At 48.1% G+C, this 26,292-nt stretch overlaps 1 protein-coding gene across 1 annotated transcript; it reads left to right on the forward strand.

Moving 5' to 3' along the window:
- Nucleotides 1-202: 202 nt before the first annotated feature.
- On the forward strand, nucleotides 203-16,470 carry PTGER2 (prostaglandin E receptor 2). The gene is made up of 2 exons (XM_075926199.1): nucleotides 203-1,226; nucleotides 13,241-16,470. The coding sequence occupies exons 1-2, from the start codon at nucleotides 420-422 to the stop codon at nucleotides 13,487-13,489; spliced, it is 1,056 nt and encodes a 351-aa protein (XP_075782314.1). The 5' UTR covers nucleotides 203-419; the 3' UTR covers nucleotides 13,490-16,470.
- The last annotated feature ends 9,822 nt before the right edge of the window (nucleotides 16,471-26,292 follow it).

The raw sequence follows: 26,292 nt of genomic DNA on the forward strand, positions 1-26,292 counted from the left end.
CAGCTGGGGCAGGGGGTGCGCCAGGAGGAGCCCGGAGGGAGAAGCGCGCAGGGGCCGTGGCGGGGCTGCCCAGCTGAGGCAGGGGGTGCGCCAGGAGGAGCCCGGAAGGAGAGGCGCGCAGGGGCCGTGGCGGGGCTGCCCAGCTGAGGCAGGGGGTGCGCCAGGAGGAGCCCGGAGGGAGAAGCGCGCAGGGGCTGTGGCGGGGCTGCCCAGCTGAGGCAGGGGGTGCGCCAGGAGGGGCCCGGAGCCCCCGGCTGCTGGGGAGGGAGGACAGAGCTGCGGGCCGGAGGGGGAGGGCCCCCGAGCCGCGCCAGGGGGCGGGTCCGGCCAGGGCGCAGCCGGCGAGGGAGGAGCGCGCCCGGGCTGCGCTCAGGGGGAGCCCGGCGAGGCGCGCCCGTCTGCCGGCACAGCGCGGCACCATGAGCGCGGCGCCGAACTGCGAGAACCAGCAGCACCTGCCGGCCGAGGCGCAGAGCCCGGCCATCAGCGCCGTCATGTTCGCGGCGGGGCTGCTGGGCAACCTGCTGGCGCTGGCGCTGCTGGCCCGGCGCCGGCTGGGACGGCGCGCCCGGCCCCTCTCCCTCTTCCACGTGCTGGTGACCGTGCTGGTGCTCACCGACCTGCTGGGCACCTGCCTGGTCAGCCCGGTGGTGCTGGCCTCCTACAGCCGCAACCTCACGCTGGTGGCGCTGGCCGATGGCAAGCGGCTGTGCCACTACTTCGCCTTCTCCATGGGCTTCTTCGGCCTGGCCACCATGCTGGTGCTGTGCGCCATGGCCCTGGAGCGCTGCCTGGCGCTGGGCCAGCCCTACCTCTACGAGCGCTGCGTGGGCCGCCGCTCGGCCCTGCTGGCCCTGGCCGCCCTCTGCGCCTTCGCCGCCGCCCTCTGCGCCCTGCCGCTGCTGGGCTTCGGGCGCTACGTGCAGTACTGCCCGGGCACCTGGTGCTTCAGCCGCATGGGCGGCGAGCCGGGCGCCTGGGACGCCACCTACCCGCTGCTCTACGCCACCCTGCTGCTGCTGCTCATCCTGGCCGTGCTGCTCTGCAACCTCAGCGTCTGCGGCACGCTGGTGGCCATGCACCGCCGCGGGCACGCCTCGCGTCGCCTGGCCTCGCTGGAGCAGCCCGCCGGGCGCCGCCGGGTCTCCGTGGCCGAGGAGGTGGATCACCTCATCCTGCTGGCCATCATGACCATCACCTTCATGGTCTGCTCCCTGCCCTTCACGGTGAGTGCCGGGGCCTGGCCAGCCGGCTCCCCCCCGGGAGTCTCCAGCGTGTCCCCTTGGTCATCTCGGTCCTGGGGGGTGGGGGGACTGGCACATGGCCTTGTCCCCTGCCCCCTTGGTCATCTCGGTCCTGGGGGGCAGGGGGACTCTGGCACGTGGCCTTGTCCCCTGTCCCCTTGGTCATCTCGGTCCTGGGGGGTGGGGGGACTCTGGCACGTGGCCTTGTTCTGTGCCCCCATCCCAGGCCTTGGGGGTCTCCATCATCTGGTCTTGTTCCCTGCCCCCTTGGTCATCTCAGGCCTTGGGCTGGGGGGGCTGCCTTGTTCTCTGGTCCCCTTATTAATCCTGGTCTTTGGGGACCTCAAGCACCTGGCCTTGTTCCCCAGCCCCCTTGCTAATCCCTTTTCTCATGGGGATCTCTTGCCCCCATTCCTCCTGTTCTCTGCCCCAGGCACATAATAGTCTAGGGCAGCGGTTTTCAAAGTACGGGTCATGACCCAGCGCTGGGTGGTGGAATATCGGGTGCTGGGTCTCGTTGCTGCAGGGGGGTCAGGTGAGTAGTGGGGGCGTTAAGGCAGCGACCTGCCTGTCCTGGTACCACAGACTGCGCTGCACCCCAGAAGCAGCCGGCAACAGGCCTGGGGACTAGGTGGGGGTGAGGAGAGAGCTCACAGGGCTCTGTGCACTGCCCCTGCTCCCACCACTAGCTCCTCCTGCCCATATGTTGGGAAACTAACACAGCGGGGCACAGGCCATCCAGTACGTTTCTGGACTGCATTGGAGACAACTTTCTGTTTCAGAAGGTTGAAAAAGCTACCAGAGGAGAAGCTGTTCTGGATTTGGTTTTAACAAATAGGGAGGAACTAGTTGAGAACTTGAAAGTGGAAGACAGTATAGGGGACAGTGATCATGAAATAATAGAGTTCATGCTCTTAAGGAAAGGTAGAAGGGAGACCAGCACAATTGAGGTAATGGATTTCAGGAAGGCAGATTTTGATAAGCTCAGAGAACTTGTAGGTAAGGTCCCATGGGAAGCAAGACTGAAGGGAAAAACAACTGAGGAGAGTTGGAAGTATTTCAAAGGGACGTTGTTAAGGGCCCAAAAGCAAACAATTCCGCTGTGTAGGAAAGATAGAAAATATGGCAAAAGACCAGCTTGGCTTAACAAGGAGATCTTGCACGATCTCAAAATAAAAAAGGAGTCATATAAAAAATGGAAACTAGGACAAATAACAAAGGATGAATATAGGCAAGCAACACGGGAATGCAAGGGCAAGATTAGAAAGGCAAAGGCACAAAATGAGATCAAACTAGCTACAGGCATAAAGGGAAACAAGAAGACCTTTTATAAATACATTAAAAGCAAGAGGAAGACCAAAGACAGGGTAGGCCCACTGCTTAGTGAGGAGGGAGAAGCAGTAACAGGAAACTTGGAAATGGCGGAGATGCTCAATGATTTCTTTGTTTCGGTCTTCACCGAGAAGTCTGGAGGTGTGCCTAACGTAGTGAATACAAGCAGAGAGAGGGTAAGTTTAGAAGATAGGATACACAAAGAACAAGTTAAAAATCACTTAGGAAAGTTAGATGTCAGCAAGTCACCAGGTCCTGATGAAATGCATCCCAGGATACTCAAGGAGCTGATAGAGGAGGTATCTGAGCCTTTAGCTATGATCTTTGAAAAATCATGGCAGACAGGGGAGATACCAGAAGACTGGAAAAGGGCAAATATTGTGCCCATCTATAAAAAGGGGAATAAGAACAACCCAGGAAAGTACAGACCGGTCAGTTTGTCCCAGTGAAGATAATGGAGCAGGTAATTAAGGAAATCATATGCAAACACTTGGACGGTAATAAAGTGATAGGGAATAGCCAGCATGGGTTTGTGAAGAACAAGTCATGCCAAACTAATCTGATAGCTTTCTTTGATAGGATAACGAGCCTTGTGGATAAGGGAGAAGCGGTGGATGTCATATACCTAGACTTTAGTAAGGCATTTGATACGGTCTCGCATGATATTCTTATTGATAAACTAGGCAAATATAACTTAGATAGGGCCACGATAAGGTGGGTGCATAATTGGCTGGATAATCGTAGTCAGAGAGTTGTTGTTAACGGTGCTAAATCCTGCTGGAAAGGGATAACAAGTGGAGTTCCGCAAGGGTCTGTTTTGGGACCCGTACTGTTCAATATCTTCATCAATGATGTAGATATTGGGATAGAGAGTACGCTTATTAAGTTTGCAGATGATACCAAACTGGGTGGGGTTGCGACTTCTTTGGAAGACAGGGACATAATTCAAAATGACCTTAGCAAGTTAGAGAAATGGTCAGAGGTAAACAGGATGAGGTTTAATAAAGAGAAATGCAAAGTGCTCCACTTAGGAAGGAACAATCAGTTCCATACATACAAGATGGGAAGCGACTGTCTAGGAAGGAGCATGGCGGAAAGGGATCTAGGGGTCATAGTGGACCACAAGTTGAATATGAGTCAACAGTGTGATGCTGTTGCAAAAAAAAGCAAATATGATTCTAGGTTGTATCAACAGGTGTGTTGTAAGCAAAACTCGTGAAGTCATTCTGCCGCTCTACTCTGCACTAGTTAGGCCTCAGCTGGAGTACTGTGTCCAGTTCTGGGCGCCACATTTCAAGAAAGACGTGGAGAAATTGGAAAGGGTACAGAGAAGAGCGACAAGAATTATTAAAGGTCTAGAGAACATGACCTATGAAGCCAGGCTTCATGAACTGGGCTTGTTTAGTTTGGAAAAAAGAAGATTAAGGGGGGACATGATAGCGGTTTTCAAATATCTAAAAGGGTGTCACAAGGAGGAAGGAGAAAATTTGTTCCTCTTGGTTTCTGAGGCCAGGACAAGGAGTAATGGGCTTAAAGTGCAGCAGGGGAGGTTTAGATTGGACATTAGGAAAAAATTCCTAACTGTCAGGGTGGTCAAATATTGGAATAAATTGCCAAGGGAGGTGGTGGAATCTCCCTCTCTGGAGATATTTAAGAACAGGTTAGATAGACATCTGTCAGGGATGGTGTAGACGGAGCTTGGTCCTGCCTTGAGGGCGGGGGGCTGGACTCGATGACCTCTCGAGGTCCCTTCCAGTCCTATTATTCTATGATTCTATGAACTGGCTGTTCCTGGGGCGCAGCCTGATCTGCGGGGCCAGGAGAGGCAGGAAGCTGCCTTAGCCCCCCCCACTGCACCGCTGACCGGGAGCTGCTCGAGGTCAGCCCCTCCTGCTCCTGCTCTGCCCCACCCCCCTCGCCAGAGCCCCCTCCTCCAGCCCAAAGCTCTCACCCTTAGCCCCACCCCGGCGCCCACACTCCAGTCAAACGATGTTGGGTCGCAGCACCAACAATTTTCTTCAACTGGGTCATGAGAAAAAAAGTTTGAAACCCGCTGGTGTCGTCTCCTCTGAGCTGTGAATTCCCTGCTCCGGCTTGGATTGTTGGTTTTAGTGCACGTGCCAGGGGGTCTGTGAGACACAAGGGGTCAGACCACGTCAGTGTGTCTCAGTGACTAGCCTATGGACTGGCGCTGGTCCCTGGATCCAAAGGGGTGAGAACGCTGCACTAGATGGTGTGGGATGCGGCGAATCTTTTCAGGGCTTCCATTCGGACGCTACCACCACAATATGCTTGGTCCCTACATTAAAGAGAAGCCAGATGGAAGAGCCAGGCAGCCTCTTGAGTTAGGAGATTCAGGCATGCGACCGAGTGAAACGCCAGATCCTTGCTCTGTTCCTGTCTCAGCCACCGCTTCCCTAGCCAGATCTCTTTGGTTACGTCTACGCTGCAATAAAAGACTTGCGGCTGGCCCCGCTCGGCTGGCCTGGCTCCAGGGCTATCCGGTTGTGGTGGAGCCATGTGGGCTGACGCTCCCACACTCTGAGAGCCCACAAAGGGGGCTGGGTCTCCGAGTCCCAGCCCAGCTAATCCCAGCAAACTGAGCGGTGCTCTGAGACTCAGTGCCGGGGGCTTTCGATCGCAGGGCAGATGTCACCTGAATGGCTCGGTGCCTCTGTTTTCTCCCCTGTGAAATGGGGCTAGCGTTTTCCGAGCTCTCCAGCGACTCCTGAGGACAAACCCGCTTTCTGGGAGCAGAGATGCTACAGGGACAGGGCTTCCCAGGGCATTAGAGCCACAGGTGCTTGATCAAGGACGCCTGGATCCACATGCAGGCCCCTGCATGGAGCTGAGGTTTCACCTGCACTGAGCGGTGCTGTTTCAAGGGCAGCAGCCAGGTGGAAGGGTTGGTGCCAGGGAGGCAACACAGGCCAGGGGGGTCAGACTTTTTCCCCCTTGTTCCAGTTGAAGAAAATGGTCGATGCCACGACCCAACATCATGTGACTAGAATGGGGTCTCCAGGGTGGGGCTGAGAAGAGCTTTGGGCGGTAGGAGGGGGCTCCGGCTTTGGGGGGGCAGGGCTGGGGCAGGAGGGGTTTACCTTGAGCAGCTCCCGGGCAGCAGGGGCGCTGAGGCAGCCTCCTGCCTCTCCTGGCACCGCAGACCAGGCTGCGCCCCAGAAGCAGCCGGCAGCGGTTCCCAGCCAACGGGAGAGCGGAGCGAGTGGTCAGAGTGGGGGCAGTGCGTGGAGTCCCGTGCGCTCCCTCCCCCCACCTAGGAGCCAGGCCTGCTGCCGGCTGCTTCTGGAGTGCAGTGCGGTCTGCAGTGCAGGACAGGCAGGGAGCTTGGCTTTAGTGCACGTGTGCTAGGGGGGTCTGAGACCTAAAGGGTCAAACTAGCTCAGTGTGTCTCGGTGACCAGCCCATGGACTGGCCAACCATCCAAGCCGGACCACTGCTCACCTGATCCCCCTGCAGCAACGAGCCCCGGCGCCCGACAGTCCCCCACCCAGTCACGACCCGTCGTCTGAAAGCCACTGACATAGTGCGTTTGCATGGGCCGTAGGGCTCCACAGCTGCAGCGTACAGGACCCGGGTCCGCTAACGTGCTGAGGTGCTGTGTGTAAATGCCGCTAGATGGCTGTAGGGGGACACACAATCCCTGGGGTTGGGCAGACGCGGGTTGCTGGGGTGTGGGGGAGCACACATGCCTCCGTGCCGTGGGACTAGTGTAAACCAGGAGATGGTTTTGCCCACTGAGCCAGGCTCCCATCGGTGAGGGGAAAGGACGTCCCGCAGCTTCTGCACGTCCCCACCTGGACACGTGTTGATTGCTAGGTGAAAGTGCTGGCTTGCAAGTTCAGCTGTGCGCATTCCTGGGCCCGGACCGCAATATTGTGTCCGTAAACAAAGATAGGGCTCCGAGAATATGTGCGACACGCTTACCGTTCATAAGAATGTTGAACACTAGTTGACTTTTCACTGGAAGGTGTGAAAATGCTTATTAAGGGGGCGTGTTTTGCTTCTTTAACAAGTAGGGAAAACGAGGCAAGGTGAGGGTTATTTCTTTAAGTGTTTTGTACCACACAAAGAAAGATTTTGCATAGCAAGGAATACAAGTAGTGTCTGCAATTAGATTACCTGGATGCATTTAGGACTTTCAATCCGCATGCTTCATGGCAGAAAGAGAGAGGGTCAGGAAGCAATCCCCATGAGGTACACTACTGTATAACGGGGTGCATTTATAAGGGTTTATATGAGGTATGGGGAACCTTTTCTGGGTTGGGGGCCCCTGGCCCACAGAAAAATCAGTCAGGGCCACACACAGGTGACTTGAGAAACAAATGGGGGGACTGAAGAACCAGCATGGGCTTTTCAGGGCTGGGGTCGGGAGCCCCGAGACTCGGGCAGGATCCAGGCAAGCCCCGGGCTGCATCCGGCCTTCAGGTGTAGGTGCCCCACCCCTGGTTTATATGCTTTCCCCTGAAGGATTCACCACTGGCTGTTGTGACCGATTTGAAAATACAAGCCAAGCCGTGTGACTTGGTTTCTAGCTGCTGGAATGCGGCTTCTTGTAAACATCACCCATGTGACACAAGTACAGAACTGTCACCATTAGCCTGACTTTCTCTTGTCATTCAGTGAAGATAAGGGATCCTATCTACATTGAATGACAAGAGAAAGTCAGGCTAATGGTGATAGGATCCCTTCAGAGCTGCTGTGTGACTCAACCCTTGATTAGTCTGCAATATTCAGATAGTTTGATTCTTCCCACTTTGGAGGAAGCAGACCGTTTAGGGGATTTTTTTCTTCTGTTTTTCAGTTCTTTTTTCCTTGTCCAGGTTGGGAACACAGCCAATGCTAATTTTCCATTCCCAGAGATAGATTGGCATTACCTTTCATTAGCACTTGGAGAACTGAAAGGCCCAAGGTACAAATTAAGCTCTGGTCAAATGCACCATTATGGTTGGATTTCAAGAGCGTGATAAAGGAAATGTAATTACCTCTAGCAAACTGTTGTTCTTCCTGTGGTTTCAGACTTGTAATCATCAGAGCTGCTCCATTACCAATTGACGAGCCTTATGTTTGTTTAAGGGTCTTTCACTCTACTCCTAATGGTACTTTTCTCCATCTGGTTGGTCATGTGTAGACATGAGACGCAACTGCTGGTGTGCTCCTCGCAGGTGTGATTGGAGGTGTGCATTTGCAATGAGTCTCTTTTGGCGAGGAAGGTTCTTGCGGGCCGGCCATCTGCATCCTTTGTTAGTCTCTAAGGTGCTGCAAGACTATTTGTGGTTTTTAAAAGTGTTTCCAGTTACAGACCCAGGGTATGTCTACACTACCACCCTAGTTCAAACTAGGGTGGTTAATGTAGGCATTCAAAGTTGCAAATGGAGCCCGGGATATAAATATCCTGGGCTTCATTTGCATCTTGCCGGGTGCCGCCGTTTTTAAATCCCCGTTAGTGCGGACTCCGTGCCCGCGGCTACACGCGGCACTGAGTAGGTAGTTCGAATTAGGCTTTCTAATTAGAACTACTGTTACTCTTCGTGGAACATAAGAACAGCTGTACTGGGTCAGACCAAAGGTCCATCTAGCCCAGTAGCTTGTCTGCCGACAGTGGCCAGCACCAGGTGCCCCAGAGAGGGTGGACCGAAGACAATGATCAAGCGATTTGCCTCCTGCCATCCCTCTCCAGCCTCTGACAAACAGAGGCCAGAGACACCAATTCTATCCCCTGGCTAATAGCCTTTTATGGACCTAACCTCCATGAAATTATCTAGCTTCTCTTTAAACTCTGTTATAGTCCTAGCCTTCACAGCCTCCTCTGGCAAGGAGTTCCACAGGCTGACTACACGCTGTGTGAAGAAGAACTTTCTTTTATTTGTTTTTAACCTGCTACCCATTAACTTCATTTGGTGTCCTCTAGTTCTTTAATTATGAGAACTAATAAATGACTTTTCTTTATTCGCCCTCTCCACACCACTCATGATTTTATAGACCTCTATCATATCCCCCCTCAGTCTCCTCTTTTCTAAACTGAAAAGTCCCCATCGTTTTAACCTCTCTTCATATGGGACCTGTTCCAAATCCCTAATCATTTTAGTTGCCCTTTTCTGAACCCTTTCCAAGGCCAAAATATATTTTTTTGAGGTGAGGAGACCACATCTGTACACAGTATTCGAGATGTGGGCGTACCAGGGCCAGCATAGACTGGCTATGTTATTAAATGGTCCCTGAAGCATCTATTGATTTAATTGCATGTTGGACAAATTAGGTCTCCTGCTACACTCAGCTCAGGCCTAGCTCCTAAGCTCACTGAAGGCTTCATTTTTGTGGTTTCGCATGCACCACATCTGGCAGGGACGGCGACTGGAAGAGATGTTTTGGAGAGGACAAGTCATACTTGTCAGTTTCTTTAAATACCAAAGCCAGCCAGTCCGTTCCATGTGTGTGTGAGTGTGTATATAAGAAAACAGGCTCCTCAGGTAGTTGCCTAAGCCTAGTATTGAAACATTTTTTGGGACTTTGAGGGCAGGCTGGGCATCTTCCTCCATCTTTACTTTGGCATCTTCGCTCATTTCTCTTTTAGCAACTTCACATTTTGAGGGAAGTAAAATGTAGGGAATGTCCTGTGTTAGCATAAATCCCTGTGAATGGATTGTCGTGATAAAGTGGTTTAGTCCAATGACAAATTCAGCGCTGCTGTGAGGGATTAGCTGGCATCTCCAAGAGCGTGCAGTACCACATTTACCAGTGCATTGCTCATGTTATCATGTGTAACACTGCACCCTGTGACCTGTAGCCCAAGAAATATGCATTTAAAAACCTTACCTTAGAACATGACCGAAGTGTTAAAAGAACTCCCCCTTAATCAGAGGTGAAATCTCGGTGGGGGATAGAGAATTAGACAGAAAATATCTTATTGCCCCTCTTTAAATCCATGGTACGCCCACATCTTCAATACTGCATACATCTTGAATACTGCCTCATCTCAAAAAAGATATCTTGGCATTGGAAAAACTTCAGGAAAGGGCAACGAAAATGACTAGGGGTTTGGAACAGCTGCCATATGAAGAGGGATTAAAAAGACTGTGTCTTTTCATCTTAGAAAAGAGGGGACTAAGGGGGATCTCTACAATTATAACTGGTGTGGAGAAAGTAGACAAGGAAAAATTATTTAATTGCTCCCTAACACAAGAACTAAGGGTCACCAAATGAAATTAGGAGGTAGCAGGTTTAAAACAAACCAAAGGAAGTATTTCTTCATGTAGCACACAGTCAACCTGTGGAACTCCTTGCCAGAGGATGTTGTGAAGACCGGAATTTTAACAGGGTTCAAAAAAGAGCTAGATAGATTCATGGAGATTAGGTCCATCAATGGCGATTAGCCAGGATGGGTAGGAATGGTGTCCCTAGCCTCTGTCAGAAGCTGAGAATGGGTGACGGTGGGATCAGTTGATGATTACCTGTTCTGTTCATTCACTCTGGGGCACCTGGTATTTGCTGCTGTCAGAGGACAAGCTATGGGCTAGATGGCCCTTTCATCTGACCCAGCATGGCCTTTCTTATGTTCTTATCTCCTGTTGATGGACGTAAAGCCAAAAGACATGAATCCCTTCCAAATGGCAACATGCAAAGATGAAGGATTGAAGTTCTGTCTTTAAATTACCCTTTTATGCCTTGCGTGTCAGAGATCTACCAAAAAACAAGCCGCAGGCTCTGGCAAATAGATCTCTATTACAGGACAGCTGGGACTTTCTGTGGCCAGCTGTGTGGCTGAGTCATTCTGTGACCCTGAGCAAATTTCGTCATCTCTGTGCAGCTGGGGAGCCAAGGTGCAACCCGGGTAATCTCTACCTCGTTTTGTAAAATGCTGAGAACGGTTGTGGGGAAGGCAAGACTGAGTTGCAAAATGCCATTGCTAAAACAAGGCCTGTTGCAGAGGGGATGTTGCCTGTGCCACATGTGATGTTCATGGCATCTCAAAACAGAGCGGGATGTTTATTTCCTGTTTCGGGGCAATTGGTCTGCAGTGGGATTCACTGAAGTACATGCAAATCCGTTCAATGTAAATACACAGACATGGGGAAACGGGCTTCTCTTTAGACTGTTTATTTCCACGTGGGAAGCTGTGGGACGGAACAGGCTGCAGCAGCTGCTCACTACAGCCCTGCGCAGATACCAAAATTGTGTATCTGTATCCACAAAAATGAGCGGCAGGTATCCACAGATTTGCAGGCAGGCTCTACGGATCGGGACAGCCTGCCGTTTGGATCCCTGCAGGGCTTCTGTGTGCTAATGATGGTCAGGAAATGCCTTCAGCAAGCATTTTTCAAATAAAGGTTTGGGATTAGTCCTAGCTCCAATGCTGTTCAGTACCTTGATCAGTGATTTAGATAATGGCATAGAGCGGGGGTGACCAATCTGTTCCGAAGAGACAAGATCCAGCTGAATCCAGCACGAAGAGCCAAGGCAAAAGTTATAGGGGGGGGGAAAAAAGAAAGACTGGATCCTTTAAGAAGGCTTTTTGGCCTCAGCAGCTGCCATATTGGATCCGCCATTTTGATACAGACGGCTCCCCTTCCCAGGAGAGCCAGGAGCCATGGGCCATGTTCAGGGGGCGCGGGGGTGGCTTTGCCTGGCATAGAGAGTAGGGATGTGAATGACTAGTCGACTATCCAATAAGCAAAAACTTATAGGATAGTCGACACACTAGTCGACTAGTTGCTCCCCCCTTGCTCCTCTATCAGAAAGAAGCAGCAAGCGGGGAATACGGGAGGGGGTGCTTCAAAGCAGTAGAGCTGCGTGGAGCCCGGGGCCAGACCCTGGGCTCCACCTGGCACTGCCGCTTTGAAACGCCGCGTGCAGCCCGGGGTCAGCTGGGGACTCTCCTGCTGACCCCAGGCTCCATGCGGCGTTGCCGCTTTGAAACGCCACGGGGAGCACAGGCTGTTGCTACACTTCAGAGGCAGAGGCACCCTTATTGACTAATCGATTCGCCAAATAATCTAAATTTAACATCCCTAATAGAGAGTACATAGAGAAAGAGTGTGGACCACACCAAACTGGGGTTGCAAGTGCTTTGGAAGGTAAGGTTAAAATTCAAAGCGATATGGAGAAACTGGAGAAAGGGTCTAGAAAACATGACCTCAGAGGGAAGATTGAAAACATTGGGTTTTTTAAGTCTGGAAAAGAGAAGACTTAAGAAGGAGAGGAGGGCACAATGACAGTTTTCAAATATATAAAAGGGGGAGGGAGAAAAAATTGTTCTCCTTAACCTCTGAGGATAGGACAAGAAGCAATGGGCTTTAATTGCACCACGGTCAGTTCAGGTGGGACATTAGGAAAAATTTCCTATCTGTCAGGGTGGTTGAGCACTGGAATAATAAATTGCCTTGAGAGGTGGAGGTTTTTAAGAGCCGGTCAGACAAACTCTTGTGAGGGATGGTCTCAATAATGCTTAGTCCTGCCGTGAGGGCAGAGGACAGGCCTGTCAGGCCTGCCTTCCAGTCCTACAATTCTGTGATTCTATACTGCTCACTGCCTGAGGGATAGATAACACGTACGACTATGACAAAGCCCTACATCAGATGGCTCTAAGTAACAGGCACGTTGGTTGAGCTGGTCGGGAACAGAATTTTCCATTTCCCAGAAGATTCTTTGAGTTATTTTTTCTGGAACAAAATTTTAAAAAAACACACCTAATTTCCTCCGAAATGAAACTCTGGGGAAAAAATTCTGATCAAAACATTTTGTTCTAATTTGGATAAAGACATTTTGAAATAAAAAGTAGTTTTGAAACAACTGAAACATTCTGTTCTGCAAGTGTTGACGTGGAATGCTTCGTTTCTGTCAAAAAGTTTCTCCTCCCTTTGCCCCAATTAAACTGATGTGTTTTTGTGGAAGGGTTTCTCTTTTAACGAATCTGCATTTTGCAATGGAAAAATGTGTCAGAAAATTCCTGATCACCTCTCTATATTGGAGAGAAGCTTGCCTTGCCTGAGTCTGCTCATGTTATGCCTGCCCTGTGGATAAAAAGTGAATGTCAGTTTTTAGTAGAGTTAGGAATTTTGTGATTTTTTTTTTATGAAAAAAAATCAAATGTGTTGAGCCCTAAACTGTTCGTAAAACAGGGTCAAGTTTGATGGATTTCCTGACTTGAAACAAGTGTTGACGGAAAAAATAGTTTTGAAATTCAGTGTTATTTTGATACATTCTAAATTTTAAAAAAAGTGGTGGTAGGGGGGTTCAGTTCAAAATGATTTTCCTTTTGACATTTACACTAATTAGTAAAAAGGGCAACTTTTTTAAATCAACTTTTTGATTTACCTGAAATGGGAAAAAAGTTCATTTCTTAGTTCATGGATGTTTTCAAGATGTTGACTTTTCATCCCAAATCAAGACAGGAGAAAAATTTTGATCTCTTGAAAATATTAATGGGACACATAATCACTCTCCCACTCGGCTCTTGTCTTTAGATCCATCTCTTTGGTATCTCATTAGAATGAAATTCCCTTAAAACAGTGAAAGCCAAACATCTGTTGTGAATATAAAAGTTCCTTTGAACATGCTTAAAAACTCAAAGGACGGCGTTTTATACGTATGCGTCAAAATACTCCTATGATCAATCTAGCATTTTATTTTCCCTTTGTCTTTTACAGATTCGTGCCTATGTGAACAAATTTATGCAGGGTGCTGATGACTACAAGAAGGACTTGCTAGCGCTAAGGTTCTTATCCATTAATCCAATTATTGACCCTTGGGTCTTCGTGATCCTTAGACCTTCAGTTCTGAGGGCAATCCGTTCTGTGCTGTGCTGTCGGATGTCCTTAAAGACCCAAGACAACAAAGAGACGAGTCCTGCTGCAAAGTCAAAATCCAATAAACAGATTGACCTTGGCGGGCCGTAGTCCTAGTGGCTTTCAGCGAAGACAGCTGGAAGATTATGCTGAAATGGCTCTTCAGGGTAACGAGCAAACTCAGAAGTGTAAACACGACAGGAAGCTGTGCGTTTAGGTTAATAAATAAATACATTTACCGGACAATGGATGGAGCTGCAGTTGGGTTGACAGGACGCTGCAGGTTTTCCCAGAAAGCATGAGGGAAGCCCACCTAAAGGGAGTGGTTTTTAAAACATTTATCAGCACATCCAAGAGGATCCTCAATAACTGGATTTCTGTTCCTACTAGATAGGCACTTTCATGCTGAACTAAGGACGTGTGCTGCATTCGAAACGCTAAAAAGCTGTAACCCTGGGAGCTGAATGTTTTCTTTAACACTACACCTAGTGATGCAGTGGAGCAGCGAGAGGCAGGAGTGTCAATAATATAGCTCCGGCTCGTTGGGTGGTGGCCAAACCCACCAGGCCTTGTTAGCTTCCTGGAGGCTTCACTAGCCCTTTATCTGACTACTGAAACGGAAGTCTGTAGAAGACTTTGTGGGTTTGTCTGCGAAGTCTGTGTTGCCATGAGCCTTTTTATCACTACAATCTCACTGGGGGAGGTTGAAGGGAAACCAAACCCAGCCCTGCCTCTTGGCGCTCAGTTTTCCAAGTGTCCTTCAGCGAGGGGTGCAAAAATCCAGCTGGGTTCCTCTCTTGTGGCCAAAGCGAGTGGGCGAACGATAATAGAGACCTCCTGGGTTGGAGCACTCAGCGCCCCCTGCAGGCCGCCCCCTGCCCTTCCACATGCAACCGCTTGGATCAAAGAGCTTGGCTTTGGCCTGCAACCCGGCTGCTGGCCTCTATTCCACTGCAGATGCCCATTCCCCACTGAGGCGTGCCGGTAGCATAAGGAGCTGAACATGCGTCTGAGCATGCAACCCTCTGAGGCTGGATGCACCCACTAGGGTGCAGCCTGCTGCCCGTCCGTGCTGGGGGAAGGGGGTTGGTTCTTCAGAAAGAAGGAGGCTTCCCCTGCCTTCTCCTTAGGAGTTTTCTACAGCACCCAGCACCTTTGTATTTAAGTGCCTCTTCCTACGCAAGCCTGCGGCAGCCCTGTGCACAACCAGTCTACGCAACCCCTACTCATAGGCATTTTCCATATAAGGCCAAGGAAGAAACGCCACACAAGCCAGTTATGTGATAATCCCCCCTCGCCCTCGGCAAAGCTGCATGAATGACGACAAAGTCTTAAATGTCCTGGAGAGCTATTTCACAAGCTAGAGATGCTATCTGGCCAGAGGAGCCGGCCTCGCGGTTCCAACCGGGAAGCGGCCTTCGTGTTCCATTTGGGGCCTGCTCCCACAGAACTCATTGGGAGCATTGTAGGGTCACTGTCTCCTGTCCGAGCCCTCCTCTCTTTTCCTAGAGCGACTGGCCCTGATTCAGCGAAGCACTTACGTTGCGGATGCGTTGCTGAATCAGGGCCCTCGCGGTGTGGTAGTGGTCGCTGAACATCCCTCTTCTGAAAAAGAGGCAGTTTTCATGAGGTGCCACACGTAAGGCCGGTTTTTGGACAGACCCTGCTCTGTTGTACATGATGCAGATGGAGGGTGTCCATGTACATCCGCCGCTGTCCTGTCTGCTATGCCAAGCAGACAGCAGAGGTTCGGAGAGGAAGAGGCCCCAAAAGAATTCCACCGGGTGGACATTTTGGAGGCTGTAGTTAGACCTGTAGTTCTCTGTAGTTCTCAACCCCTATCATGTCCAGACCCTTCCCATTTCTTGAGATAGGAGTGTCAGGATGTGAGATCTGCTGACTACCTACTCATGCCCAATTCTTATTCTCTAGTGCCTTTCCTTAGTAGATTTCAAAGCACTTTACAAAGAAGGTCAGTGTCATTTTGCTCAATGGGAAACGGAGGCACCTTTTTATTAAATATAGGAGGTTATTTTTATATTAAAGCATTATTTCCAATGTTCCAGGCTGTCGCTTTCTATTGAGATTTTTAGTTGAATAAAAATTCATTCCGGTTGTCAGGTACGTGCTCTCTGCTACATATATTCTCGCCCACGGCATGTTGTCAGGATTGGATCCAGTTTTAGACCAAATTGATTTCACATCCTGCACAATCCTCACTGGAGTCAGTGCAAAAGGATCCAAGTCCATTAAACTTCAGTTGAGAAATGGCCTTATTCCAGGTAACCTTTTCCCCTTTAACCGCAGGGCTAAAGTCGAATTAAGCTATGCAACTTGAGTTATGTTAATTGCATAGCTGAAGTCGAAATAGCTTAATTTGGCTTTTGGCACTGTCTATGCAGCTGGAAGGCAAAGGAAGAGCACTCTTCCTTTGACTGCCCTTATTCCTCATGAAATGAAGGTTACAGGAATCAGAGTAAGAAGTCCTCTGCTTGCCATTATTTCTTTATAATGGAGATTGCCTATCTCCTAGAACTGGAAGGGACCTTGAAAGGTCATTGAGTCCAGTCCCCTGCCTTTATAGCAGGACTAAGTACCATCCCTGATAAATTTTTGCCCCAACTCCCTAAATGGTCTCTACAAGGATTGAACTTTCAACCCTGAGTTTAGTAGGCCAATGCTCAAACCACTGAGCTATCCCTCCCTCTGAAATAGCCCTCCTTCCCTCTCAAAATAACAGCTTACAGTTTGTTCTTTTTTATTTCCAAATATCTGCAGTTATTCCAAAATAACGCTGCTGTGTAGATGTACCCCAAAGGGCCTTCATTGAAGTCAGTGGACTTGTCTTATGCTAGAGAGTAATTTTGCCAAATGAGATTACCCCCGATGGATGTCAGGGGTGCATGTGTTACTCAGCTTTCTCAAAAGGAACAAAACATAAATCACATTTTATTGCAAGTGGATCTTGTATATTTAAGAGTTTTATTTCTGTCTAAAAATATCCCCCAAAAAAAAGATTTGAAGCTTTTTTTTTTATTTCTGCAATTGACGTAACATAAAACTACTGTAATAAAAATAATCCTTTCAAAGAAGCTGTTCTGAATCATATGTGGTTTTATGCAGAAGTCACAAGTCAGAAAATAATCTGCCATATGGATGAAACGTAGTCCACATGCTAGGTTACAAAATCATGGAGTGGGGAGGGAAATTAAAAAGAAAAGAAGATTCAGAGTAACACCAAGGATGTCTGTGAGTGTGATGAGTAAGTCGGTTTATTCTAGAACTGGATAGGAAATGGTCTCAGAGGGGTAACCGTGTTAGTCTGTAACTTTAAAACGATGAATAGCCTTGTGGGGAAATGGTTTTTCACTCCCTCAAATATTTGGAAGTCTGAAGTTGTTTTCCCCCTATGTCTCATGGAGACAAAGTCAAAATCTCAGAGATATTAGTGAACCAAAAACAACAACAAAAAATCCCATGTTTTTAGTTCAGGTCAGTTGAAATGTTTCATTTCAATAATTACGGAATGTTGTGTTTAAATTTTGATAGTTTTTCTTGTAATCTGTCTTAGCCCAAATTTTACTTACATTTCCAACACAAAGCTTGGCAAAGCAGTTTGGCAAAGCAGAAATTTTTAGCCTGAAGCATTAGTGGAACGATTCACTGAATCTAAGCCTTTTTTGAGAAGTTCCAGGGTGGGACGAATTGGCATTTTTCAACAAGCAACATTTTGCTGAAACATTCCCAACCAGCTTTTGTTGGTTTGGGGTTGAGAGACAAAACCTTTGATCAAAAATACTGAAATGAAAGTAAGCATGGCAGTGCCTGTTACCAGAGGGGTGTGATTAAATATCTATTTTTCCACAAATGATGTGGCTCCCAAATTACAGAAATAGATTTATTCTTGAGCTGTTTGCTGGACAAACATTGGAACTTTGCTTCTCAGGATGGAAAACAGCACACCAATTGTGAAAGAGATACTGTTTTGACTCCCTTAGAGCCAAGACGCACATTTTCCCGCCAAATGTCTTATTAAAATACAAAACGCTGCATGCTACAGTATTTGTAAGATACAAGGAATACTAGACTGGTTGTGAATTTGTGCTCATCAAAAGAATGATTGACTATCAGGCATTTGAAAGCTGTTGATTTTCATACAGTGAGTCAGTGTGAAGGAGAGCAGCTGATGACTGGGATAAATAAGTCAGGGATTGTGTAATTTGTCAATTAGCCACTATCCACAGGAAGTACTCTAGTCTCTGAAATATGGGTGGGCAGATGACAGACATGGAATAATATTGCACGAAGGAGGTGAAAATGTTTTCCTGGTTTCAGAGGAAAAGACTGCACCTAGCTGCTGGGCGGGGGAGGGGGCATATTGTTCCCATATCGCTGTGGAGGTGTGAGTGATAAAGGTATCTGTTCAGTGCATAACATTCACTTTATGGAACAGATTTTTAGAAGAGGCTGGAATTGCACCCTTACAAAGATTGGCTTCTACTGGCTTTGACCGGAGTTGGAAATTTCAACCTCCATTGTGACTTGCACATGCAAATTCCTAAGTTGTGCATGTAACTCTAAGGCTATTTCTAGACTGCAGCTATTTCCTAGGATACCGGAGATATCCTAGAAAAGCAATGCTGTGTCCAAGGAATGCATCTGCTTTTCCCCAAAAAAATTCAGAAAAGCAGACGCGTTCTTTCACCATCCCTGTAAACCTCGTTTTACGAGGAAGAAGGGATGGCTTGAAAGAGCAGGTTTTTCCGAAATTTGGCGCCGTGAAGCTGCGAAAGAAAGAAAAGTGGAAAAAGATATGCAAATTGCAGTTCTTTTCTTTGTAGTCTAAACGTAGCCTGAGAAACATAAACATGCATTTTAGCAAATGGCCTTCGGACCGTTGTTTAAAAACGTGGCAGGGGAGGGGGAAGGAGGGGAGAATGCAGGAATATTGCACCAAATGAAATTAATAGGTAGCAGGTTTAAAACTAATAAAAGAAAGTTCTTCATACAGCGTGTAGTCAACCTGTGGAACTCCTTGCTGCAGGAGGCTGTGAAGGCTAGGACTATAATAGAGTTTAAAGAGAAGCTAGATAATTTCATGGAGGTTAGGTCCATAAAAGGCTATTAGCCAGGGGATAAAATGGTGTCCTTGGCCTCTGTTTGTCAGAGGCTGGAGAGGGATGGCAGGAGACAAATCACTTGATCATTGTCTTCGGTCCACCCCCTCTGGGGCACCTGGTGCTGGCCACTGTCAGCAGACAGGCTACTGGGCTAGATGGACCTTTGGTCTGACCCAGTACGGCCGTTCTTATGTTCTTATGTAATATTAGAGGTATCCCACCCAGTATCCCAATATGATTCAAAGCAACCTTTAGAATGACAGAGAGTTCTGGTGGTCTATTAAGCGTGCATGTCGCTTATTCTGTATCTTGTTCCTGGCCATACAGGAATTTCTGGTTTGGTTGTAGAGTACATTTTTTTTTCAGAAGGGTAGGATGGGGTTTTGTTTGTGAACAGGCTGCATCTGACATGCACAGTGTTTGGACTTCAGAGTAAACTCGTCTGACAAGGTACATAAAACAAACGGGATTGTAGAGGGTAACACATTAAATATGAGCCAATGTGAGGCAGTTGGGAAAAAAGGCCAGTAGCATTCTGGGCTTTGATAACAGGAGGGCTCTATATAAGACACGAGAGATGATTGTCTTCATTTATTCAGCACCGAGGCAGCTTCAGCTGGACGGGCACCACACTTTAGGAAAGAAGTGAATAAACCGGGGAGACTCCAGCAGAGAGCTACAGAACTAATGGAACACCTGACTTTGGAAGGAGGACGACTGAGCAGGCACCTGATAACAGTCTTGAGACCCGTGAAGGGCTGTTATAAAAGAGGACAGCGGACAAGTGTCCTTCATGTCCACTGAAGGTAGGAGAAGAAGCTGTGGGCTCATTCTGCAGCAAGGGAGATTTAGCTTAAATAGCATGGAACTCTTTCTAACGGACAGGGTCATTAAACTCCAGAGCAGGTTTCCAAGAGGTTGTGAAACCCCCATCACTGGGGGGGGCGGAGGGGGTTAAAGAACCAGCTAGACAACCTCCTATTACGCATGGTCTTGGAATATTTGGTTCTGTCTCAGCCTAGAGGGCTGGATTGGATGCCCTCTCAAGGTGCCTTCCAACCCTACATCACTATGAAATCTGTTCAGTAGTACAGATCTCCATCAACAACAGAGATGGAGGGGGATGTTCCTGGGAACACCTGAGATAAGGGTTTGAGCCAATCTCTTCAGAAAGACGAATGCTTGCATTTAAGTTATATTTTAAATCATGACGGGTGTGGAAAAAGTGAACAAGGAAAGTTACTTATTCCCACAATATAAGAGCGAGGGGTCACCAAATAAAGTTAATAGGCAGCAGGTTTAAAACAAACAGAAGGAAGTTTTTCTTCACTCAGCACGCAGTCAACTTGTGGAACTCTTTGCCAGAGGATGTTGTGAAGACCAGGACATTAACAGGGTTCAAAAAAGAGCTAGATAGATTCATGAAGGTTAGGTCCATCAATGGCTATTAGCCAGGATGGGTAGGAATGGTGTTCCTAGCCTCTGTTGGAAACATGAGGATTACCTGTTGTGTTCCCTCCCTCCAGGGCATCTGATATTGGCCACTGTCAGCAGACAGGACACTGAGCTGGATGGACCTTTGGTCTGACCCAGTATGGCCATTCTTACGTTCTTAAGAAGACCAGTCCTTCAAATCGCAGGCTCAGCCCCTAAAATAGTACTTTTCTATCTCCTTGCTATCTGCACCCATACATGAAATTCAGGAAGACATACAGTTACCCAGTGCCCATCCATCTGCAATCTCATCAGAGTACATCAGTTTCCCAGCATGGGCACACCACACTAGTTCAGGGGCAGAGGAAGGTAATAGGATGCGTAGGGAAAGCTGCAGAACCCCAGATCCACCTCAACACGTCCTGCAAACATGCCTATGTTTCTGCAGGTGGAGTGGTTGATAGTTTCCTGAAAACCAAGGCCTTGCCCTTCTTTGCTGCCATTGTAGGAGCTCATTAAGAACATCTACACTATAGGATAAGGTGGAATTAAGAGATGCAACTACATAGAACCACAGAACACTAGGACTGGAAGGGACCTTGAGAGGTCATCGAGTCCAGTCCCCTGCCCTCATGGCAGGACCCTGCTCCGTCTATAGACCATCCCTGATAGATGTCTATTTAACCTGCTCTTGAGTATCTCCAGAGATGGGGATTCCACAACCTCCCTAGACAATTTATTCCAGTGTTTCACCACCCTGACAGATAGGAAGTTTTTCCTAATGTCCAACCTAAACCACCCTTGCTCCAGTTTAAGCCCCTTGCTTCTTGTCCTATCCTCAGAGGCCAAGGAGAACAATTTCTCCCTCCTCCTTTAAATACTAACAAACCGCTATCATGTCCCCTCTCAGTCTTCTCCTTTCTAAACTAAACAAGGCCAATTCTTTCAAGCCTCCTTCATAGCTCATGTTCTCTAGACCTTTCATCATTCTTGTTGCTCTTCTCAGGACCCTCTCCAATTTCTTCATCTTTCTTGAAATGTGGTGCCCAGAACCGGACACAAGACTCCAACTGAGGCCTAACCAGCGCAGAGCAGAGCGGAAGAATGACTGCTCGTGTCTTGCTCCCAACACTCCTGTGAATGCAGCCCAGAATCATGTTGGCTTTTTTTACAACAGCGTCACACTGCTGACTCATATTTAGCTTGTGGTTCACTATAAGCCCTAGATCCCTTTCTGCCGTACTCCTCCCTAGACAGTCGCTTCCAATTGCATAGCTGAAGTTGAAGTAGCTTCACTCGACTTTTGGCGCTGTGCATGCTGCTGGAAGTCGAAGGGAGAACACTCTCCTTTTGACTTCCTTTACTCCGTGTGGAAGCAGGACTACCGGCATTGACCGGAGCACCCCACTCAGTTTGAATTAGCAGGTCTTCACTAGATCTGCTAAGTCAGACCCAGGAAGATCGACAGCAGCAGCTTTGATCGTCTCAATAGCGTAGACGTGCCTTAAGGGAGTAGGTCCCAGCAATTAATAGAATGTGATAGACCAGAACCTGATCATTGGACCACGACTGGGGCAACCTGGCAGCTTCGGTCAGCTGTGGATGCTCCTGGAGTCCCCGGCATCATGTTGACGCCTCACGAGTGGAGGCTCGGCCTTCCCAGAGCGGGGGAAAGAGGAAGCAAAATGTATGAGAAAAGCAAACCTATTTAAAAAAAGAAAGGAGCAGAAAAAGTTGTGGGGGGGGGGGGGGGAAGAGAAGAGCTGGGAGCAGCTCTCAGGATATGGGAGGAGGGTGGAGCCCAAGTCGAAATCCATCCCGAGGAGGGAACTCCAAATGGAGAAGGGGGGAAGGTGGGTAAAATGATTGGGGTTCCTAAGAGCTATTACAAGCCAAAGAATAATCCCACCTGTGAAGCTCAGCAGTCAAGGGGCAAGCTGACCTTGCAACCTGAAGGGAGGGTCCAAAGAGGATGGAGAGAGGCTGTTCTCAGTGGTGACCGATGACAGAACAAGGAGCAATGGGCTCAAGTTGCAGTGGGGGAGGTTTAAGTTGGATATTAGGAAAAACTCTTTCCCTAGGAGGGTGGGGAAGCACTGGGATGGGTTCCCTAGGGAGGGGGTGGAATCTCCATCCCTAGAGGTGTTTAAGTCTCGGCTTGACAAAGCCCTGGCTGGGTTGATTTAGTTGGGATTGGTCCTGCCTTGGGCAGGGGTCTGGACTTGGTGACTCCTGAGGTCTCTTCCAGCTCTAGGATTCTATGAATCTACACAGCAAAGGAAAACTGTACCTAGCCCGGACCAGCCAGCTCGGAGTGCCAGGGTGTTTCACTGCTGTATAGACATAGCTTAGGGTTCTGGTGCAAAATATTCCAGGATGGGGAGTGATCACGTGAGCAGGAGAAAAAAAATATCATGGCGAGTGATCACAGGAAGTAAAAACAGGAGATTGCTTTCTGCTGCCATTTTCTCCATGGGCCCTTGTGTGACAATCTTAGGCCTATTCCAGGAAATCCACTGAGTTGCCTTTCCCTGTTACAGGCGTAATATTACAAGCCTCCTAGCACGGTGCCCCTTGCCTGAACACATGCTAATACTGAGCCAATGTTGTCTACAAGCATGCACATCCCACTCCTGTTGGTTCCCATAGCTTTCACATACGCATCTGGGGACAGACGTTGGCTCTCCATCCCTCACTGTGTGTTCTTCCATGAAATCCCCCCACATACTGGCATTCCCAAAGTTTTCCATTACAACTTTTGTTTCAACCCGCTGGCCTACGGCTTTTTTGTTTGTCTTTTGATGCATTAATAACAAAGGAATCGTTGCAAATTTCCAAATAACAGGAACTATGCCTGGATCTCGTAAACTGTTAAAGACTGTAATTTTACCCATGTCCTTAGTCATTTGTTGGGAATTAATTTGTGACTGATGTTCCCTGGGCTGGGAGTTTTTGCTTACTTTGTCTTTAACCGTTTAGAAATCATTTCATTGTTATCTTTGCTCTACCTTGTGCCTCCTGTCTTGGAGAAAGGATCCTTTTATTTGGCAGCTTTTGAATGTCTTTGACTACAAACATCCATCAAACTAATTCCCTTTTATGGCAATTTTGCCATCTGTTTACTGTATATATAGTTGAAATCACTCTGATATTGTAGAAGTTCTCTGCCATGATTTCCATTTTGTACTGGGTTTTTTAAATTTCCCAGTCATCTCCCCATACTAGTGTTCTGTATTTATTAAAATACTTTGTGGATATAACTCCCGCGAGAACCTTTATCCAAGGGAAATTAAAATAGCTATGAGGGCAGTAGAAGCAGGTAATTGTGTACCGAAGTCTCCAGATCTGAGTTGTTAAGGTCTGCAACTAGTTACAGGATTTCATTTTGAACTGACTTTCAGCCAGTTTCCTCAAACCCATTCTGCATTCTTTGCATGTTTGCTTCCCCCCTCCCCTTTTAAAAACACAAATATTTGGGTTAGCTTTGGGGTTTCTGCATAGTTGGAGTTTCCGTTGTACATGTGAGTAGCTTAGGAAAGTCATAGGGAGTTTTTTTCCAATTTTGAGCTGGGGAGGAATCATATCAAACGTTCCTTAATATTGTGTTACTATCCTTTGTACAGCCGTATTTCTTACACCTCGCTGGCCTCCTGTTGTTGGCAGCTGACTGTACTGTGTAAGAGGACAAGTTCTACATCGAAGTCTTTCCTTCCTTAATTTTTTCACTTGTTATTTTATTTCCTGGTGAGCACGAAATTAGCCTTTTAACAGGCTTCTATTTTCCCCACACACATTTCCTGATCCAACTTCCATCTGGCACAGCCGGTCTAAAACAGATAACAATCAACACTGGACATTTACCACCGGTGGTTGTTCATTTTAATAAGATTTCCTCTTTGTAGATCAGAGCAGACTGTAATTGTTAGGGCAAAAGGGCTAGAAACTGCAGGGGATCTTCCTCATTGAAAAGGTATTCTTAGAATAGTAGCACTGTAGGGTCACCTTCTTTCATCCAAGAATGAAATTCTAGCCCCACTGAAGCCAATGGCTACATTCCTACAGCTTGAAATCCCGACTCCACTCAAGCCAGGATGTCGTCCTTTCTCTTGATAAGACAACGCAAACACTTTTCTCGTTGTGGTCGTAGGCTATAGGACATGTATCCCCCCCAACATGGCTAGCTGTCCTTAAGGAGCTGGCCCACAGTGAAGGCAAATGGTGACCATCAGACAACTAAAGAGGACTTACTTGGTCAAGAACATTTGGAGTCAACCAGCTGTTTCTTTCCCTCCAGGATTTCTTACCCAAGAAGGAAGACTTTGTACAGCTGGAGAACTGAGCAATGGTCTCAAGTTGTGGTGGGAGAGGTCCAGGTTGGATATTAGGAAAAACTATTTCCCTAGGAGGGTGGTGAAGCACTGGAGTGGGTTCCCTAGGGAAGTAGTGGAGTCTCCATCCCTAGAGGTGTTTAAGTCTCGGCTTGACAAAGCCCTGGCTGGGTTGATTGAGTTGGGATTAGTCCTGCCTTGGGCAGGGAGCTGGACTTGATGACCTCCTGAGCTCTCTTCCAGCCCTAGGATTCATAAGTCTAATGGGGGTGGAGCCATTATTCATATGGGAGCATTTCGGGTTGTCTGGGGTCACCCTGCTCACTCAGGACACAGCGCATGGAAATGGCCCTTTTGTAGGGCTGACTGCAGAGGCCTGTGGACTATGGACTTCCATGCATAAGTGGAAGTGTCCTTTTCGGGTCTTTTATTCCCCTGGTCCCATAGCATGGGTGACTGATACTGACAGGAGTTGGACCAGCTCCTCCAGAGGTCCATGGAGAAACTCTTGAATCAATGGGGTGTGAGTGGGGTGGCCCCCAACTCACCGGAGCTGATAAAAGTCCTGCTGAAGAGCAGCTTTATGGTCATTGCATCAAGTACGTTCAGTATTTTCCGAGCAGCATCTACAATAGTTTATAACCAGCCTTCGCCACGAGGTCTTCTGGCCCAGCCGTTAAGCTAGGCTGGCAATGTGTTCAGAGGATTTTCCAAGTTCATGGCAGTCAAATTTATTCTAAGTGCACTTGCTGCTCATGGAGTTCCAAGAAGGTTCCAAGAAGTCTTTCTGTTTGGAGAGACACTTGGCTGATTAAAAAAAAATCCATCTCTCAGCCTTACTTTTTTTTATTTATTTTTTTACTCTTATGACGAGTTACCCTTAGGGTCACTCTCCAACTGAGGCTACGTCTAGACTGCAGGCTTCTTTCGGAAGAAGCTTTTCCGGAAGAGATCTTCTGGAAACGCTTATTTCAAAAGAGAACGTCCACACAGCAAAAGCGCATCGAAAAAGCCATCTGCTTTTTCGAAAGAGGGCGTCCACATTGATTGGACACTCTCTCACATTTCAGTTGTGATTACTGTGGCCACCAGGACACCTGTGCTTTTTCCTGAAGGCTTCGTCGTTCGAAAAAACACTCTTTTCCACATCCAAACATGCCTTTTTCCGAAAAAGGCTTCTTCCTCATAGAATGAGGTTTACCACCCTTGGAAAACCCCCTCCATTCTTTCGACTGTCTATCGAAATAACTCAATGGCAGCGTGGACGTAAGTATTGTTTTTCCGGAAACAATAGCTGTTTTTCCAGAAAAAATCTGCGGTGTAGACACACCCTGAAGGACAAGAGCAGGCAGGAAAATGGAAAATGTGCTGCTTTGGTTTTTGCAGTTTGGTCCAGCTCTTCTGCTGGCGTAAATCCATGTTTATTATCATCTTCAGTAGAGCTACAGGCGACGGGCAGAGGGGGCCCACAGGATCACATGTCCGCAGAGTTGCTGCTGAGCTGGTACTGAGCATGCTCACATGGACTGAGCATGTTCAATGACATCTGCTGAAGCCGCTGCCCTCACACTGCCCACAAACTCTTGGTAGGAACGGGTTATCTCTGAACGGAGCGGTGTGGCTTTTCCAGTTTCTGTATTTCCACCAGTTTGTGGAAAACAATAACAACCACCTCTGCGAAAGCCCAAACACTTCGCTGAGCACATAGTTCTCCTAGGAGGGGGATGTGAGAAAGGGAGCGACCCACCCATGGCCGGCGTTACGCACATGACGTAAAATGCTAGGGGAGGATATGTAGATAGAATCAATCATAGAATCATAGAATACTAGGACTGGAAGGGACCTCGAGCGATTATCAAGTCCAGTCCCCTGCCCCCATGGCAGGACCTTGTACTGTCTAGACCATCCCTGATAGACATTTATCTAACCGACTCTTAAATATCTCCACAGATGGAGATCCCACACCCTCCCTGGGCAATTTATTCCAGTGTTTAATCACCCTGACAGGTAGGAACTTTTTCCTAATGTCCAA

The sequence above is a fragment of the Pelodiscus sinensis genome, chromosome 4 (assembly GCF_049634645.1).
Source record: "Pelodiscus sinensis isolate JC-2024 chromosome 4, ASM4963464v1, whole genome shotgun sequence".
Taxonomy (NCBI): Eukaryota; Metazoa; Chordata; order Testudines; family Trionychidae; genus Pelodiscus; species Pelodiscus sinensis.